Source organism: Pan paniscus, chromosome 19 (assembly GCF_029289425.2).
Source record: "Pan paniscus chromosome 19, NHGRI_mPanPan1-v2.0_pri, whole genome shotgun sequence".
Taxonomy (NCBI): Eukaryota; Metazoa; Chordata; class Mammalia; order Primates; family Hominidae; genus Pan; species Pan paniscus.
Genome location: NC_073268.2, coordinates 35,153,784 through 35,171,743, shown reverse-complemented (window position 1 = coordinate 35,171,743; position 17,960 = coordinate 35,153,784). Strand labels below are relative to the sequence as shown.

General features: G+C 44.5%; 1 protein-coding gene across 1 annotated transcript in view; it reads right to left on the bottom strand.

Moving 5' to 3' along the window:
* NUFIP2 (nuclear FMR1 interacting protein 2) overlaps positions 1–7,620 on the bottom strand; it is a 40,627-nt gene extending 33,007 nt beyond the window's left edge. Inside the window, exon 1 of the mRNA XM_003812704.6 lies at positions 4,567–7,620. Within this exon, the coding sequence (XP_003812752.1) occupies positions 4,567–4,843 (277 nt within the window). The 5' untranslated portion in view covers positions 4,844–7,620. The remainder of the gene's footprint in view (positions 1–4,566) is intronic.
* Positions 7,621–17,960: the final 10,340 nt, after the last annotated feature.

Genomic DNA, 17,960 nt, shown 5'->3' with positions numbered 1-17,960 from the left:
CTGTAACAAAATGGTGCTATTAGTTATCTACCTTTTTATGAAATGTTCACAAAAGCATCTTGAGGTCAAGTCATTAGAAACAGATATACAGGCCGGGTGCAGTGGCTAATGCCTATAATCCCAGCACTTTGGGAGGCCAAGGTGGGTGGATCATTTGAGGTCAGGAGTTCAGGACCAGCCTGACCAACATGGTGAAACCCCGTCTCTACTAAAAATACAAAATTGGCCAGGCATGGTGGTGCACGCCTGTAATCCCAGCTACTTGGGAGGCTGAGGCAGGAGAATGGCTTGAATCCGGGAGGCAGAGGTTGCAGTGAGCCCACATTGGGCCACTGCACCCCAGCCTGGGCAACAAGAGCAAAATTCCACTTCCAAAAAAAAGAAAAAAAAAGAAAAAAGAAAGATACACAATAGAAGGACACTCCACACACACATTTAAGGCAGCAGGAAGTGAGGAGTCTAATAGGAATACTGCCATTTTTATAAGTCTGAGAACCATTGTTCCAAAATAAATTAATGTAGAAGTCTATTAGATTCACAACAGGACTTACTCATTCTACATTAGAAAAAAAAGTACAAATACTAAAACTGAATAAAGGCATTTTCTTCTCCTGTATTAAAGTAACCCAAGAAAACATACTCAAGGCATAATCATTCCTAAAACAGACTGGCACAAAACTTGTACCACGAGAGAATACATCTTATAACAGTTATTTTTTTTCTTTTTTTGAGACAGATTCTCGCTCTGTGGCCCAGGTTGAAGTGCAGTGATGTGATCCCAGCTCACCACAACCTCCGCCTCCCAGATTCTCCTGACTCAGCCTCCCGAGTAGCTGGGATTACAGGCATGCACCACGATGCCCAGTTCCGCCACGTTGGCCTGGCTGGTTTCGAACTCCTGACCTCAAGCGATCTGCCCGCCTGGGCCTCCCAAAGTGCTGGGATTACAGGTGAGAGCCACCACACCGGCCTCTTAGATTTCTTAGAACTCTTAAGAGTTCTTAGATTCCACAGGGTTACATTTTAAAAAATTTTTTGGCTGCTGGAAAAGCTATGATAGCCAATCAAATCAAATTTTTGGTGGCACAATTTTAACTATGAAACAGGAAGAAAGAGATTATTGCTTAGGATGTTTTCTAAAAGCTTTTTTCCTCAGAAAAATCCCAGGCACAGTGGCTCACATCTGTAATCCCAGCACTTTAGGATCCCAGGCAGGTGGATCACTTGAGGTCAGGAGTTTGAGACCAGTCCGGCCAACATGGTGAAGTCCTATCTCTACTAAAAAAAAAAGAAAAAAAAAATCAGCTGGGCGTGGTAGCATATGCCTGTAATCCCAGCTGAGACAGGAGAGTCGCTTGAATCCAGGAGGCAGAGGTTGCAGTGAGCCGAGATCATGCCACTGCACTGCACTCCAGCCTGGGCCACAGAGTAAGGCTGTGTCTCAAAAAAAAAAAAAAAAAAAAGAAAGAAAAGCATAAAGTTCCTAAAGGCTCTTCTCATCATTTTTAACAGATATAACTTTATCTCCTTACCTAACTCTGGATAAGACCTACCTGTATCATTTAATATGCTAACAGGTTAAACAAAGGTTTGTATCCTTGAGCCCATTAGTCACAACTTTTCAGATTTCAATTAAAGATGAGCAATCTGAAATAGCAAAAAATCCAATCTCCAAACTGAGCTGAACCAAAGCTAACAAGAATAATTCTTCCTAAGATTACTAGTATGTAGCGACTCAGATACTGGAAATCACCAAACAATGAAAAAACGGCTTAGAAGCCACTGTGCTCCCACCCGCAAGTTTTAATAACAAAAAAAAAAAAAAAAAGAAAAGAAAATCTTGTTTAACTACATAAAGTTTTTCTCATGACAACCTTGTTGATATGTATGAAGTATGCTGGAAAGAAATTTTCTTTTTAAATAGTAGATATTCAAGAAAAATGTAAACATTATAGAATAAATTTAAGAAATTAAAGGATTCCTAGCGCTTTATTTAGGGCTGCTTATACTAACCCTACTTCCAAAAGACTCAGCAAAACTTGAGTCCTGATACATCTAGCTTTTCAATTAGAAACAAATTACTCAACACATTTGGCCTTCTCTTGCGCCCTCTTCTGGATTAAAAAAAAATGTTCCTCTTTAGGTTTGTGAGCAATGGATTACCAAAGCCTACCTCAACATGTTACAGATAAATTTCAAAAATATTGTAATGTTTTCTTAGTTATTAGCATTATGCATGTCAAAGCAACAGTACTGTGACCAAATCATACACTCGCCCCAAATTGTTTACATTCTGTCAAAACTGCTAATTCCAGTTTCCTCCTCTTTATCCACCCCTTCCAAGATAAGAAATATTTGGAGGAATACCACCTTGAATGGTTCAGGGGTTGCTTCTACATGTAGAGAGAAGTCTGGCAAGAGTATATTTACCTGACCGATGAGATACAATTTTTCAATCTCAACAGTAATATTGCCTTATGCAGCCATAATATGGTAGTATTTTCTCATCTTTTGAACAAGATCTAATGCTAAAAAATCTAGTTATACAGTCCCTAACAGTTTTTAAACTGTTCCAAATCTTTAGGATTAAAACACCTAACTCGTGCGTTTATGTGTTCACTTCTATTGCATACTATCGGGTCCCTACGAAGTCCCAAAATGGAAAATCTGACATTCTAATTTCAGTCTTCAAGTTACAATCTGCAATAAAAAAGCACTTAGTATTTCTCCAGCTCTCAACAATTCCTTCTATCAAATTTGATACGCTGGGTTTAACATACGCTTTCTTACGCTTCATTTCTCTTCGATTTATAAAGAGCCCTTATTTTTTAAAATCTGCGTGGGTTATAAACTTTTAAACTCACTTCTCGTGAAATACTTTCTTACATGACTTTTACCCTCAATTTCTCGTTTATTAAGATTAGTTTGGGGATCAATATCGATTTTAAAATACGAAAAACACCTTTCTTTTTAACACGGAGAGAAGCCTCATCCGAGGCAAGATGGTAGTAGTCTAACCTCATGGATGAGCCACTTGGGTTCACCCTTAAGGACAAGAAAGAGGGGTCAAAAAGCTCGCACTCTTCCCCATCCTAATATTTTTTAAAATCCCTCACCTCAAAGACACTACCCAAGCTCAGAAGGTAAGTGCTGGGTCGGGAGGGGAAAGGAACAAGGTTTTTGGATTTTTTTTTTTTTTTTGGTAGAAAATGAGCTGCTAGAAGGAAAAGGCCCAAGTGAAAGCCTCAGAGGCGGAGTCGTGAGCGAACCTGGCAGGAGACGAGGTTCCTGTGGCAGAGAAACTCGTGACCGGGGAGCTGGGTTCCCGCTGGGTACCCCACCCGGCCTCAGGCACCGCCTCTACCCAAAATGAATCCCCCCGCCGCCCCCCCAGGCCTCCTGCCCCTAGGAGCGCCGCGGCCGCCGCCCGCGGCCTCCTTCCCTCTCAGCTCCGCTTCGAGGCCGGCTCCCCGCCCCGACTGCCCGCGCCTCCCGCCGCACCCGGGAGCGGGAAACGCGGCCGCTGGCGCGCGGGGCCCTGCGCAGGCCGCTCCCCTCGTGGCCGCTTCCCTCCCCCACCCCAACCGCCCCCGCCCCTCACCCCAGGGACCCGCCCGGGGCCGCGCGCCGCCACCGGGTTACACAACCCCGGCCGGCGACGGGGGGAGGGGCGGCCGCGGTGCGGGGGGCGCCGGCGCCCCCGCAGTGCAGGGGGCGAGGCTGCGGCCGGTGGTGATCCCGGGTCACCCGGCTCCGCCGCCCCGTGTGGCCCTCGACACCCTTCCCCCTCCGCTCCTCAGTGGGCCGGAATCGGTGACAGGAATCGGCTTCCAACATGGCGGACAGGAAGCGGCCCCGCGAGGAGGAGAGAACATTCCAGCCGCGCCGGCTCTGGGGGGAGCGGGCGCGGGGCGCCGGCCTCGGGAGGAGCCGCGGGACAAGACTGCGGGGTCCGGCGCCCAAAAAGGGCGTTTAGTGGTGGAAATGACCCGTGAGATGAGGGGTCCCAACAGCCCCCCCCACCGAGACGGGGAGCCCCAAGGCCACAGGTGGGCTTGGGGTGGCGGGTGAGGGGCACTTCCTCAACTCACCCTACCTACCCACTCCTCGCCGCCTGCAAAAGGGTCTCGCGACACCATCCGAGTCGGGATTCGCTAGGCCTTCCTGAGTTACACCTCGAGGGATTTTTGGGGGGGGGTAAGTTTACCCCATCTCAGGGCCCCCAAATTGAGGTAACTCCAGGGACGCAGGGAGGTGAATGGGAAAAGAATAATGAGATTGGACTTGCAAGGCCGACCCAGCAGGTCTCCCTTCAGCCGGGGCCGGGGCCAGGAAGGTCACGCTGGCCTGGCTGGGCCTCTCCCATGCTGGAGGGAAGGAGAGGGCGCTGCAAACCCCATTGCTCAGCCCGAGCTCTAGAATGAAAGGGGCATCCCCAGAGCCGGAGGGGACACACACACACACACACACCCCGACCCCGTCCGCGCTTTTCGGATCCAGCCCCACCCCCATCTCTCCTGTCCTCCACCCCCAACCCCCTTCCCCCACCCGTCCTCCCTCCCAGACCTGTTTTCTTCTTCGGCGTTTCCTGGTGCTGCTGGAGGGTGTGTTTCTGCTCATGTTTCAGCGGCTTTGGCTGGGCCTTGGGGCTGCCCTCGGCTCCATGCTGCAGGTATTGGTGAGGCTGCTGGTGATGATGGTGGTGGTGGTGGTTGTGGCTGTGGTTGTAGAAATAATAATGGTGGTGGTGGTGCGGCTGCTGCTGCTGCTGCTGAGGGTGATGGTGCGGATGGTGGTGGCTGTGATGGTGCTGAGGCTGTGGCTGGCCGGGCTTCTCCTCCATTGAAAGCGGCTGGGACTCCCTGGCTGAGGCTGCGGGCTGCTGCACCGTCAGGATCTGAGACTGCTTCTCAGGGCTCACTCAGTATATCTGAGCGCGTCTCGCCAGCGCACTGGTTAACCGAGCGATTCTGCGAGATTGGCAGCCGCACTCCAACAATCAGGAGCCACGTTGTGCCGCAAGCCCCGCCCCCAGCTCAAATCCTCTTTCCTTCCCCTTCGCCGCTGCCGCCTGGCCAACGCCACTTACCCTGTGCAACCTCACAGGGCCGGGCCTTCAACGTCAGCACTATGGCTCTCTCTTCTGTCGCTTTCTCTCCTTCACCACGCAGTCTGTGAACAGCACTTTCTACACTCCTCGCCGGCAAGCAGGCTCGTGTCGAGGGTAGCAGATTCCACTGGCGATTCCACTGGCGCTGTGAGCCATCTGCTGGCTTTGCACCTCTTAGAATCTGGTGTTTTTTTGTTTTTTGTTTTGTTTTGTTTTTAATCCTTTTCCGGGTAACCAGAAAGGGAAGCTCAATTCCCTTAACCCCGAGACCACTAAAGGGGCAATACAAAAAGAGGAAATAAATACATTTTTAAGCATACAAGAGCTTCACAATCCAGTAGATCATTTTGTATTCTGGATTCATTTTGCTTTGTATTCATATGCTAATCTCTTCCTTTCCACGAAGGGATTATAGGGTTCCACAATGGGGTATCTGTGTAATTTTCTAAAAGGGCACAAAGGGTTTAAATCATTGTTTCTTTGTAGTTGGAGGCAAGGGAGAGCAGGAGGAATGAAAATTTACACTGAAGGTTTTTTTTTTTTTTAATTAAACTCTGCAGGTGAGGTCAACTGTGGAACCAAAATAGGTTTTAGAATCAGAAGTTTCAAGAGCAAAGGAAGGGGAGAAAGAGCACTTAAAAGTTATTAGGTGGGTTTTTTTTTTTTTTGGCACTTATGGAAAAATTGAAATTAAAAGAAATATTCTGTAGCGTTTTGTAGTGTAGATTTAACTTATCCTGCATTACCACATCACAGTATATGATTTTCAAAAGCAAATGTTAGAGCCATGATAGTGGTTACTCAGGAAGGAAGAGGGTTGTGATGGGGAGGGACACAGGTTACTCTGATAATATTTCATTTTGGGGGCTAGGTGGTGATTGCATATATTTGCTTAGTAATTATTTGTTAAACTGAATATACAGGTAAAATGCACTTTTCCCAATGTATGTTATAGATTGGGGGATTTTTTTAATTGTAAAATATTCATAATATAAAATTTACCATCTTAATATTAAGTGTATGGTTCAGGTGCATTAGGTACATTCGTATTGTTGTAGAACCATGACCATCATCTATCTCCAGAACTTTTTCATCATTCCAAACTGAAACTTCATACCCAATAAAAATAAATGTCCTTTTCCTCCTCCTTCCATCCCTTGATAACCACTGTTCTGTTTTCTGTCTCTACGAACTTGACTATTCTGGGTACCTCATATAAGTGGGATTGTACTGTATTTGTCTTTTTGTGACTAGCTTTTTTGCATAATGTCTTCAGAGTAGCATACATCAGAATTTCCCTCTTTTTTAAGGCTGACTAATATTCCATTATATGTATATACCACATTTTGTTCATTCACTCAGCAACGGACATATGGACTGTTTCCTCAATGTATGTTACGTTTTTGAATTTTTAAAATGTGGCTTGAATTCCTACAACAGGACAACATTAAAGGAACAAGAAGCTTGAAAGCAAAAAGTTTATGCTATGAAATTAATGAATGTCAATGCAAAAGCTTATTTAAAACATAAAAGCTGGTTTCCAATAACAAATGTCATTGAATCCTGAAAACCATGACCAAATTTTGGCATGTTCTGTACAGTAAGGATTTGTGTTGCCTTGCTAAATTTTATTTTATTTTATTTTGAGATGGAGTTTTGTCCTTGTTGCCCAGGCTGGAGTGCAATGGCATCATCTCAGCCCACCGCAACCTCTGCCTCCCGGGTTCAAGCAATTCTCCTGCCTCAGCCTCCTGAGTAGCTGGGATTACAGGCATGCGCCACTGTGCCAGGCTAATTTTGTATTTTTAATAGAGATGGGGTTTCTCCATGTTGGCCAGGCTGGTCTCGAACTCCTGATCTCAGGTGACCTGCCCACCTCAGCCTCCCAAAGTGCTGGGATTCATGAGCCACCAGGCCCAGCCAGCTTTGCTAAATTTTAAAGAAAAACCTCTTTGGGGGTAACTTTACCCAATTTTGAGAATGAAAACCCTAATAATAATATCATATCACAATAAGTCTTTACCATTGAATAATATTCTGCCACGTTCCCAATTATTAAAGAAAAAACAGGTCAGGTGTGGTGGCTCACACCTGTAATCCCAACGCTTTGGGAGACCATGGCAGATCAGTTGACCCAGCAATTCGAGACCAGCCTGGGCAACATACAGAGACTCTCTCTCTGCAAAAATTTTTAAAAATTAGCCTGGCATGGTGGTGTGTGCCTGTAGTTGGGAGGCTGAGATGGGAGGATCACTTGAGCCCTCAAGGTGGAGGCTGCAGTAAGCTGTGATTGTGCCACTGTACTCCAGTCTGGGCAACAGAGCGAGACCCTGTCTCAAAAAAAAAAAAGAAGAAGAAAGAAAGAAAAGTATATATACAATTTAAGATTATGTTGGTATTTTTTGTTGACTTAGACATTTAGTTGGAAGGCTTGAATTTCTGAGTTCCAACTTCCCTGTCTAGGTTTTCTACATTATACCTGCAGGCAAACCAAAAGCACTCATTCTGTATTTCTGATTTATCACACTTTTGCCTGCCTTAGCTTTTCACTTACAGTTGTACTGACTGAGTTTAATAAACTAAATCTTATTCTCAGATGCTCTAGTTACTATGAATGTTGCCTTAGTAGTAGTATGCAGTAGTATGGAGAAAGGCTTATGATATAATGTAAGAAAAAAAGCAGAATATTACATTCTTGTATACATTAGAATCATAATCTTGAACACGAATTTTAAAAATAAGAATGGAAATACAACAGTAAAACACAGACCTTTTTTCTTCTTGATTTTTCTGAAGTTGTTTTATATAAAATATAATTGGGATTTGCCATGAATGTGAAATATTCCATTATAATAATGCCCTTAGCCGGGCGTGGTGGCACACTCCTGTAATCCCAGCACTTTGGGAGGCCAAGGCAGGCGGATCACGAGGTCAGGAGATCGAGACCATCCTGGCCAACATGGTGAAACCCCGTCTCTACTAAAAATACAAAAACTAGCTGGGCACGGTGGCACATGCCTGTAATCCCAGCTACTCGGGAGGCTGAGGCAGGAGAATCGCTTGAACCAGGGAGTCGTCGGAGGTTGCAGTGAGCCGAGATTGTGCCACTGCACTCCAGCCTGGAGACAGAGCGAGACTCCGTCTCAAAATAATAATAATAGTAATAATGCCCTAATACTAAACTTTTGGTGAGAAGAAAATAACTGGGTCTACTTATTTCAAGCATGTTTTTATAAAACGGAATCTGCATTAATGAAGAAAACACAAGAAGGGAATATAGCATAAGTCTGATGAAATTATAGGTGCTTCTTTTTTTCTTTTCTCTGTTTTCCAAATGTTCTGTAGTAGTTGTTACTTTTCATATACATTTTTTTTTTCTTTTTTGAGATGGGCCTCACTGTGTTGCCCAAGCTGGAGTGCAGTGGTGACATCACGGCTCGCTGCAGCCTTGACCTTCCTAGCTCAGGTGATCCTCCCACCTCAGCCTCCCAAGCTGGGACTACAGGCACATGGCACCATGCCTGGATGATTTTGGGGTGTTTTTTTGTTCTGTTTTTTGTTTTTTTGTTTTGTTTTGTTTTGTTTTTGAGACACAGTCACGTTCTCTCACCCAGCCTGGAATCCAGTGGCGCAGTCTCGGCTCACTGCAACCTCTGCCTCTGAGGTTCAAGTGATTTTCCTGCCTCAGCCTCCCAAGTAGCTGGGATTATAGTCATGAGCCACCGCACCTGGCCTTCTGGAAATTTTAAAAGTAATCTATTTTTGTATTTTTATATTTTTCCCCAAAGATCTCACAAAGTCAATTTTTTTCTTCAATTTCTGCTGACCAGAATCTAGAAGTCATTAGAAATTTCTGCTTTTTTTTTTTTTTTTTTTTCTTTGAGACGGAGTTTCGCTCTATCGCCAGGCTGGAGTGCCGTGGCACATCTCAGCTCACTACAAACTTTGCCTCCTGGGTTCAAGCGATTCTCCTGTCTCAGGCTTCCAAGTAGCTGGGACTACAGGTGCACGCCACCATACCCAGCTAATTTTTGTATTTTTAGTAGAGACGGGGTTTCACCATTTTGGCCAGGATAGTCTCCATCTCTTGACCTCATGATCTGCCCACCTTGGCCTCCCAAAATGCTGGGATTACAGACGTGAGCCAGTGCGGCCGGCTACATTTTTTTTTTCTTAATGAGAGTTCCCCAAAACCTGGATTCACCTCTACTTATGATCATTTCAGAATTCGACTTAGAAGTATTGTAATTGCAGTAAGTACTTTAAAGGATTATATTTCATAACAATACGGAAGAATGTGGGCACCAGTAACTCAAGTACAAAAAGCAAAGCAACAAATTATATGTATGTAGTATGACTGCATATAAAATATAAATTCAGGCTTGGTGCGTTGGCTTAGGCCTGTAATTCCAGGATTTTGGGAGACTGAGGCGGGCGGATCACTTGAGGTCAGGGCTCGAGACCAGCCTGGCCAACATGGTGAAACCCCGTCTCTACTAAAAATACACAAATTAGCCGGGCATGGTGGCGGGTACCTGTAATCCCAGCTACTCAGGAGGCTGAAGCAGGAGATTGCTTGAACCCAGGAGGCAGAGGTTGCAGTGAGCCGAGATCATGCAATTGCACTCCATCCTGGGTAACAAAAGCGAAACTCCATATAATAATTATATGTATATATATAATTTCAGCCAGGCACGGTGGGTCGTGCCTGTAATCCCAGCATTTTGGGAGGCTAAGGTGGGTGGATCACTTGAGCCCAGGAGTTGGTGACCAGCCTGGGCAACATGGCAAAAACCCATCTCTAAAAAATGCAAAAAATTAACTGGGTGTGGTGGCATGTGCCTGTGGTCCCAGCTACTTGAGAGACTGTGGTGGGAAGATCACCTGAGCCCAGAAGGTCAAGGCTGCAGTGACCCATGATTGCACCACTGCACTGCACTCCAGCTTGGGTGTCTCAAAATATATACATATGTATTTTTTGTTTATTTTTTAAAGTAATGAATATATATATATATATATTTTTAAGGACCATGAGAGAATTTGAAAAATGAAAGCAATTTTTTTTTTTTTTGAGAGGGAGTCTCGCTTTGTCGCCCAGGCTGGAGTGAAATGGTGCAATCTCGGCTCACTGCAACCCCGGCCTCCTAGGTTCAAGCAATTCCCTGCCTCAGCCTTTCAAGTAGCTGGGACTGTAGGGACTACAGGTATGTGCCACCATGCCTGGCTAATTTCTTTGTATTTTTTAGTAGAGACGGGTTTCACCATGTTGGCCAGGTTGGTCTCAAACTCCTGACCTCAGGTGATACACCCCCCCTCAGCCTCCCAAAGTGCTGGGATTACAGGCGTGAGCCACCATGCCCAGCTGCAATAAATTGTTTTATTCATTTGTTCACTCACAAATAAGTATTATGCAACTTTTATGTACCAGGTATTATATTTTTTAATTTTTTTCATTTATTTATACAGCTTTAGAAATTGGTTAAGTATATTTGCAAGACTGTCTCAATTATCAAATGAAAATTTTCACAGGCCATTAATCTTATACTTTGTGTACTATGACAACCTAAAAGAGACAGAAATGTTTAACTCTCTGGGCTTCAGTTTTCTCATCTCTAAAATATGGAGGATGAGGTAGGTGGTCTCTAAATTTGTTTCTATTCTAGCATTCCATGGTCATATTCTCTGCTCTTTCTTCCCAAACCACGCATTTATTTCATTATAATAAAACTGCACAACCGCAGGACATTTTGCTGAAAAACATCTAGTTTTCAACTGTAACAATTGGCTATAACTTTACAGAAATTATAATCAGAAACAGTATTATGTCATTTTATATAAATGGAAATTGGCTCTCTGATGATAGTTCCAGTTTCAAAATGAGGCAAATCACTGGTAACACTCACTGTTTTATTTCAGCAGGAAAAGAATTTTATTAATGTATATTTCTTTTAGATCTTAAAATTTTTGCCTAGAGACACTAACTTCAAAAACTTTCAAAGGAATGGTACAGAGGTGTGGATAAATTAGGTTGGTTTTTTAATAACTGGAATCTGACGATTTTTCTGACTATGAACGTTTTTTTAAATGACATTTTGCGTTTTTAAAAAGTATAATGGGGAAAAAGTTTGAGGGAGAAACTACAGCAGAGTGGTGTGAGCATAAGTTTTATAGTCAAACAACTGAGATGGAATCCCTTTCATGAAACTCCTTATTTTTATGATCTTGTTTGGGCAGATTACTTAACCTCTCTAAACCTTAGTTTACTCATTTGAAAACTGAGGGTAATCTTATTACCCAACACACAAGGTTCAGTGAGGTTTAAATAAAATAATGGAAAAAAGTTGTCTAGTATAGTGCTTATAACATCAGTAAGTGGTACTAATTTTTTTTTTTTTTTTTTTTTTTTTGAGACAGGCTCTTGTTCTGTTGCCCAGGCTGGAGTACAGTGGTGCAATCTGGGCTCACTGCAACCTCCACCTCCTGGGCTCATTCGATCCTCTGACCTCAGCCTCCCTAGTAGCTGAAACTATAGGCGCACACCACCATGCCCAGCTAATTTTTGTATTTTATTTTAGTTTATCTGTTTATTTTTTGAGATAGAGTCTCACTCTGTCGCCCAGGCTGGAGTACAGTGGCGTGATCTCGGCTCACTGCAACCTCTGCCTCCTGGGTTCAAGCGATGCTCCCGCCTCAGCCTCCTGAGTAGCTGGGATTACAGGTGCCTGCCACCACGCCTGGCTAATTTTTTTTTTTTTGAAATGGATTCTCACTCTGTTACCAGGCTGGAGTGCAGTGGCATGGTCTCAGTTCACTGCAACCTCCACCTCCCAGGTTCAAGCGATTCTCCTGCCTCAGCCTCACAAGTACCTGGGAGTACAGGCGCCTGCCACCATACCTGGCTAATTTTTTGTATTTTTAGTAGAGACAGGGTTTCACCATGTTGGCCAGGCTGGTCTCAAACTTCTGACCTCATGATCTGCCCACCTCAGCCTCCCAAAGCGCTGGGATTACAGGCGTGAGCCACTGCGCCCGGCTCACCTGGATAATGTTTGTATTTTTCAGTAGAGACAGGATTTCACCATGTTGGCCAGGCTGGTCTCAAACTCCTGACCTCAGGTGATCCATCCACCTCCACCTCCCAAAGTGCTGGGATTATAGGCATGAGCCAACGCGCCCAGCCTAATTTTTGTATTTTTTTTTTAAGAGACAGGGTTTTGCCATGTCGCCGAGGCTCGTACTAAATCTTAAATGTTTGTGATACTGAGTTATTAGAGATTAGATATATACAGCTAAACTTTCAGATATTTCATTAAGGAAACTGAGTTTTAAAGAAATCAATTATCTGTTTAACCAAGGATAGAGTGTTTTCCCAAGTTTTGAAAGGAAAGGCAAATGCTGTCAACTGAAATTCAAGAGCACATTCAGGCCGGGCACGGTGCTCATGCCTGTAATCCCTCCCTTTGGGAGGCCAAGGCAGGCAGATCACCTGAGGTCATGAGTTCAAGATCAGCCTGGCCAACATGGTGAAATCCCATCTCTACTAAAAATACAAAAAATTAGCTGGCCATGGTGGCGGGCACCTATAATCCCACCTACTTGGGAGGCTGAAACAGGAGAATCACTTGAGCCCAAGAGGCGGAGGCTGCAGTGAGCTAAGACCATGCCACTGCACTCCAGCCTGGGTGACAGAGTGAGACTCCATCTCAAAAAAAAAAAAAAAAAGTACATTCAATCTCAATAGCAGTCCTGTCTAAGTGTCAGATTCAAAAGTGACTTTCGGCCAGGCGCAGTGGCTCACACCTGTAATCCTGGCACTTTGGGAGGCCAAGGTGGGTGGATCACCTGAGGTCAGGAGTTCGAGACCAGCCTGGCCAACATGGTAAAACCCTGTCTCCACTAAAAATACAAAAAATTAGCCAGGCATGGTCGTGGGCCCCTGTAATCCCAGCTATTCAGGAGGCTGAAGCAGGAGAATCACTTGAACCCAGGAGGCGGAGGTTGCAGTGAGCTGAGATCACGCCATTGCACGCCAGCCTGGGCAGCAAGAGTGAAACCCTGTCTCAAAAAAAAAGTGACTTTCACTTTCTTTTTGTTTGTCTATTTCTCTAAATGTTGAACATTAAATATTTATTTCTTTTCTGTAAAAAGAAAAAAGCGTTTTTAAAGAATGAATTCAGCATTCAACTGTCTTATAAACATTAATCTAAAATAAAGACCAAGGTTTTTTGTAGCCGGGCATGGTAGCTCACACTTGTAATCCCAGCATTTGGCGAGGCTGAGGTGAGAGGATGACATGAAACTATGAGTTCAAGACTAGCCTGGGCAACATGGTGAGACTCATCTCTACAAAAAAACAAGAAACTTTTTTTTTTTTTTTTTTTTTTTGAGACCAAGTCTCGCTCTGTCGCCCAAGCTAGGGTGCAGTGGCGCGATCTCGGCTCACTGCAAGCTCCGCCTCCCAGGTTCACGCCATTCTCCTGCCTCAGCCTCCCAAGTAGCTGGGACTACAGGCCCCCGCCACCACGCCCGGCTAATTTTTTGTACTTTTAGTAGAGACGGGGTTTCACCGTGTTAGCCAGGATGGTCTCGATCTCCTGACCTCGTAATCCGCCCACCTCGGCCTCCCAAAGTGCTGGGATTACAGGCGTGAGCCACCGTGCCCGGCTACAAAAAACTTTTTAAAGATTAGCCAGATGTGGTGGCCTGCACCTGTAGTTCTAGCTACCTGGGAGACTGAGGTGGGAGGATCACTTGAGCCCATGAGTTCAAGGCTGCAGTGAGCTATGATTGTGCCAGCCTGGATGCACTCCAGCCTGGCTGACAGAGCAAAAACCTATCTCTAAAAAAGCAAACAAAATAAAGACCAAGGGAATTAGTATGCCATTTTGGATGCCATTTTAAATCTCCAGCAGCCGTGATGAATTTATGTATGAATGAATCAGTAAATATTTAGTTGTCAGTAGGTATATGCAGTATGTTGGAATCAATAGTTAGATGCAAACAGAAGTTTGTCTGAAGGTGATCCCTGAAAGTAAAACTAGTAAGACTCAACATAAACTGGATTAAATTAGCCACTAATAAGAATCTAGTCAGTATGATTTGATGTCTAAGAAGCTATTAAAAAACTACAACTTATTGGCCAGGCATGGCAGCTCACACTTGTAATCCAACACGTTGGGAGGCGGAGGCGGGTGGATTGCTTGAACCTAAGTGTTCGAGACCAGCATGGGCAACATGGTGAAAACCTATCTCTAAAAAAAAAAAAAAATACAAAAATTAGCTGGGCATAGTGGTGTGTGCTTGTAGTCCCAGCTACTTAGGAGGCTGAGGTAGGAGGATCACTTGAGCCCAGCAGATGGAGGCTGCAGTGACCCATGATCACACCACTGTAGTCTAGCCTGGGTGACAGCATGAGACCGTGTCTCAAAAAAAAAAACAAAAAAAAACCCCACAAAACTACAACCTATTGAATTTATTTCCTTCCTCTATTCTATTTTAATGCTTCAAATTAGTATTTCACATCGTATGATTGGTATTGTTAGTTATTGCTACTAACAATTTATCCCAAAACTTAGTGCCTTAAGGCAACAAACATAGATTGTCTCACAGTTTCTGTGAGTCAGGAATCTGGGTGCTGATTAGCTGGGTGCCTCTAGCTCAGGGTCACTCATGAAATCAGTGGGAAGATCTACTTCCAAGCTCACCCATGGTTGTTGGTAGGACTTAGTTTTCAACCCCATGAGGTGTTGGACTGAAGAACTCAGTTCCTCATGACTTTTCACTGGAAGTTTCTCCATAGGGCAGTTCACAACATACCAATTGTCTTTCCTCAGAGCAAAGAACAAGAGAAAGTTTTCAAGAAGAAGCCACTGTCTTTTTGTAACCTAATCTCTGAAGTGGCATCCTGTTATTAATACTTCTATGTCCATTTGTTAGAAGTGAGTTATTTAGGCTGGGCACGGTGGCTCATGCCTGTAATCCCAGCATTTTGGGAGGCCGAGGCGGGTGGATTGCTTGAGGTCAGGAGTTCTAGACCAGCCTGGCCAACATGGTGAAACCCTGTCTCTACTAAAATACAAAAATTAGCTGGGTGTGGTGGCACACATCTGTAATCTCAGCTACTGGGGAGGCTGAGGCTGGGGAATCGCTGGAACCTGGGAGGCAGAGGTTTCAGTGAGCTGAGATCTCACCACTGTACTCCAACCTGGGCAAGCCTCCCTCTGAAAAAAAAAAAAAAAAGTGAGTTATTCAGTCCAACCTATATACAAGGGGAGGGGAATCACACAAGCTGTAAATAGTAGGAGGCAGGGATCACTGGGGGTCTTCTCACAGGGGTCAAACCCTACTACAGGTATAAAAGCATTCATTCATCAAACTTACTCTGCTTGCTCTGATGCCATCACTATATTCTGAATGTAATTTTATTTCATATATGAGTTGTCTACAGGGAGAGAGAGTATGCTAACCAGCACACAGGTGTTCCTTATCATTTATTAAATTAATAAGCATTTTTATATGCTTGAATTTTGTCATTTGCTAGACTTGTGATTTTGGTTACTGTGATTCCATGTCCCTAATGCTGGTCAGTATCTGAACATGAACTTATGACCAGATCCAGGACTATAGTTCTGCCTTGAGATGGCCTACCTGAGCAGATAGGAGGCTGCTCTGGGCAGCAGAAGTGACAATATAAAATGCATACATGAAAAAAAAATGCATACATGGGCCAGGCAGATAACTTAACTTGAGCTACGTTACTTGTGTATAAGCAAAATTCGGTGTAAGAAACATTTCTCCCAACACAGCATCAAATTCTATAGTTCTATTAAAATATATACCCGTGTACCTTAAGAACTAGATGACTTAATTTCTCAGTGCAGTATCTGCAAAAAGATAATGCACACACAGACACAGACATACACAAATAAGTGCATGTGTAACAGGTAAAATCTGAATAAGCTCTATGGATTATACCAGTCTCAACTACCTGATTTTAATATTGTGCTATAGCTGCGTAAAATGTCAACATTTGGCTGGGCGCGGTGGCTCACACCTGTAATCCTAGCACTTTGGGAGGCCATGGTGGGCTGATCACTTGAGGTCAGGAGTTTGAGACCAGCCTGGCCAACATGATGAGACCCCCGTCTCTATTAAAAACACACACACAAAAAAAGCCAGGTGTGGTGGTGTGAGCCTGTAAACCCAGTTACTCGGGAGGTGGAGGTAGGAGAATTGCTTGAACCTGGAAGGCAGAGGTTGCAGTGAGCCAAGGTAGTGCCACTGCACTCCAGCCTGGGCGACAGAGCAAGACCACGTCTCAAAAAAAAAAAAAAAAAGTCAACATTTACAGAGGCTGGAGGAAGCGTACATAGGAATTCCCTATATGTTTCTTTGCAACCTCCCGTGAACGTGTAACTATTTTTTTTTTCCAAGATGTAGTCTCACTCTGTCGCCCAGGCTGGAGTGCAGTGGCTGGATCTCCGCTCACTGTAACCTCCACCTCCCAGGTTCAAGCAATTCTCCTGCCTCAGCCTCCCGAGTAGCTGGGATTACAGGCACATGCCACCACGCCTGGCTAATTTTTGTATTTTTAGTGGAGATGGGGTTTCACCATATTGGCCAGGCTGGTCTTGATTTCCTGACCGCGTGATCCAATTGTGTCAGCCTCCCAAAGTGCTGGGATTACAGGCATGAGCCACTGCACCTGGCCCAAAATGAAAAGTTTTTTGAAAAATAATCTGTTCCCAAAGTAAATTTAGCCCTCAACGTCTTCTGTAATTTATTTATTTATCTTTAAATGTAATTATATTGTAAAGCCTTACTTGCTGCCGGGCGCAGTGGCTCACGCCTGTAATCCCAGCACTTTGGGAGGCCGAGATGGGTGGTCAGGAGTTCGAGACCAGCCTGGCCAACATGGTGAAACCCCGTCTCTACTAAAAATACAAAAGTTAGCCTGGCGTGGTGGCGGGCGCCTGTAATACCAGCTACTCGGCAGGCTGAGGCAGAGAATTGCTTGAACTTGGGAGGTGGAGGTTGCGGTGAGCTGAGATCGTGCCAGTGCACTCCAGCCTGGGTGACAGAGCAAGACTCCATCTCAAACAAACAAACAAACAAACAAAAAATTCTCACTTGCGTAATATTGACTTAGAACTAAAAAGTATTAATTAGAAAAGAGGCCAGGCACAGTGGCTCATGCCTGAAATCCCAGCACTTTGGGAGGCTGAAGTGGGCAGATCACGGTCAGGAGAGAGAGACCATCCTGGCCAACATGGTGAAACCCTATCTCTACTAAAAATACAAAAATTAGCTGGGTGTGGTGGTGCACGCCTGTAGTCCCAGCTACTCAGGAGGCTGAGGCAGGAGAATGGCGTGAACCTGGGAGGCGGAGCTTGCAGTGAGCGGAGATCGCGCCACTGCACTCCAGCCTCGGTGACAGAGAGACTCCGTCTCAAAAAAAAAAAAAAAAAAAAAAGAGAGAGAGATGGAGACCATCCTGGCCAACATGGTGAAACCCCGTCTCTACTAAAAATACAAAAAATTAGCTGGGTGTGGTGGCGTGCATCTGTAGTCTCAGCTACTCGGGAGGCTGAGGCAGGAGAATCGCTTGAAACCGGGAGGCAGAGGTTGCCGTGAACCGAGATCGCACCACTGCACTGCAGCGTGGCGACACAGCGAGACTCCATCTCAAAAATAAAATAAAATATCCCTCTCCTTAAAAAGTTTCTTTTAAGACAAAGAGATATGAATACTTATGGAGCATTTTGTCAAGCATGAAAGTTATGTCTACATACATAAGGTAAAATGAAACTGTTTAGATCAAAGTCACTGTTATGTATCAAAAGGAAAATCA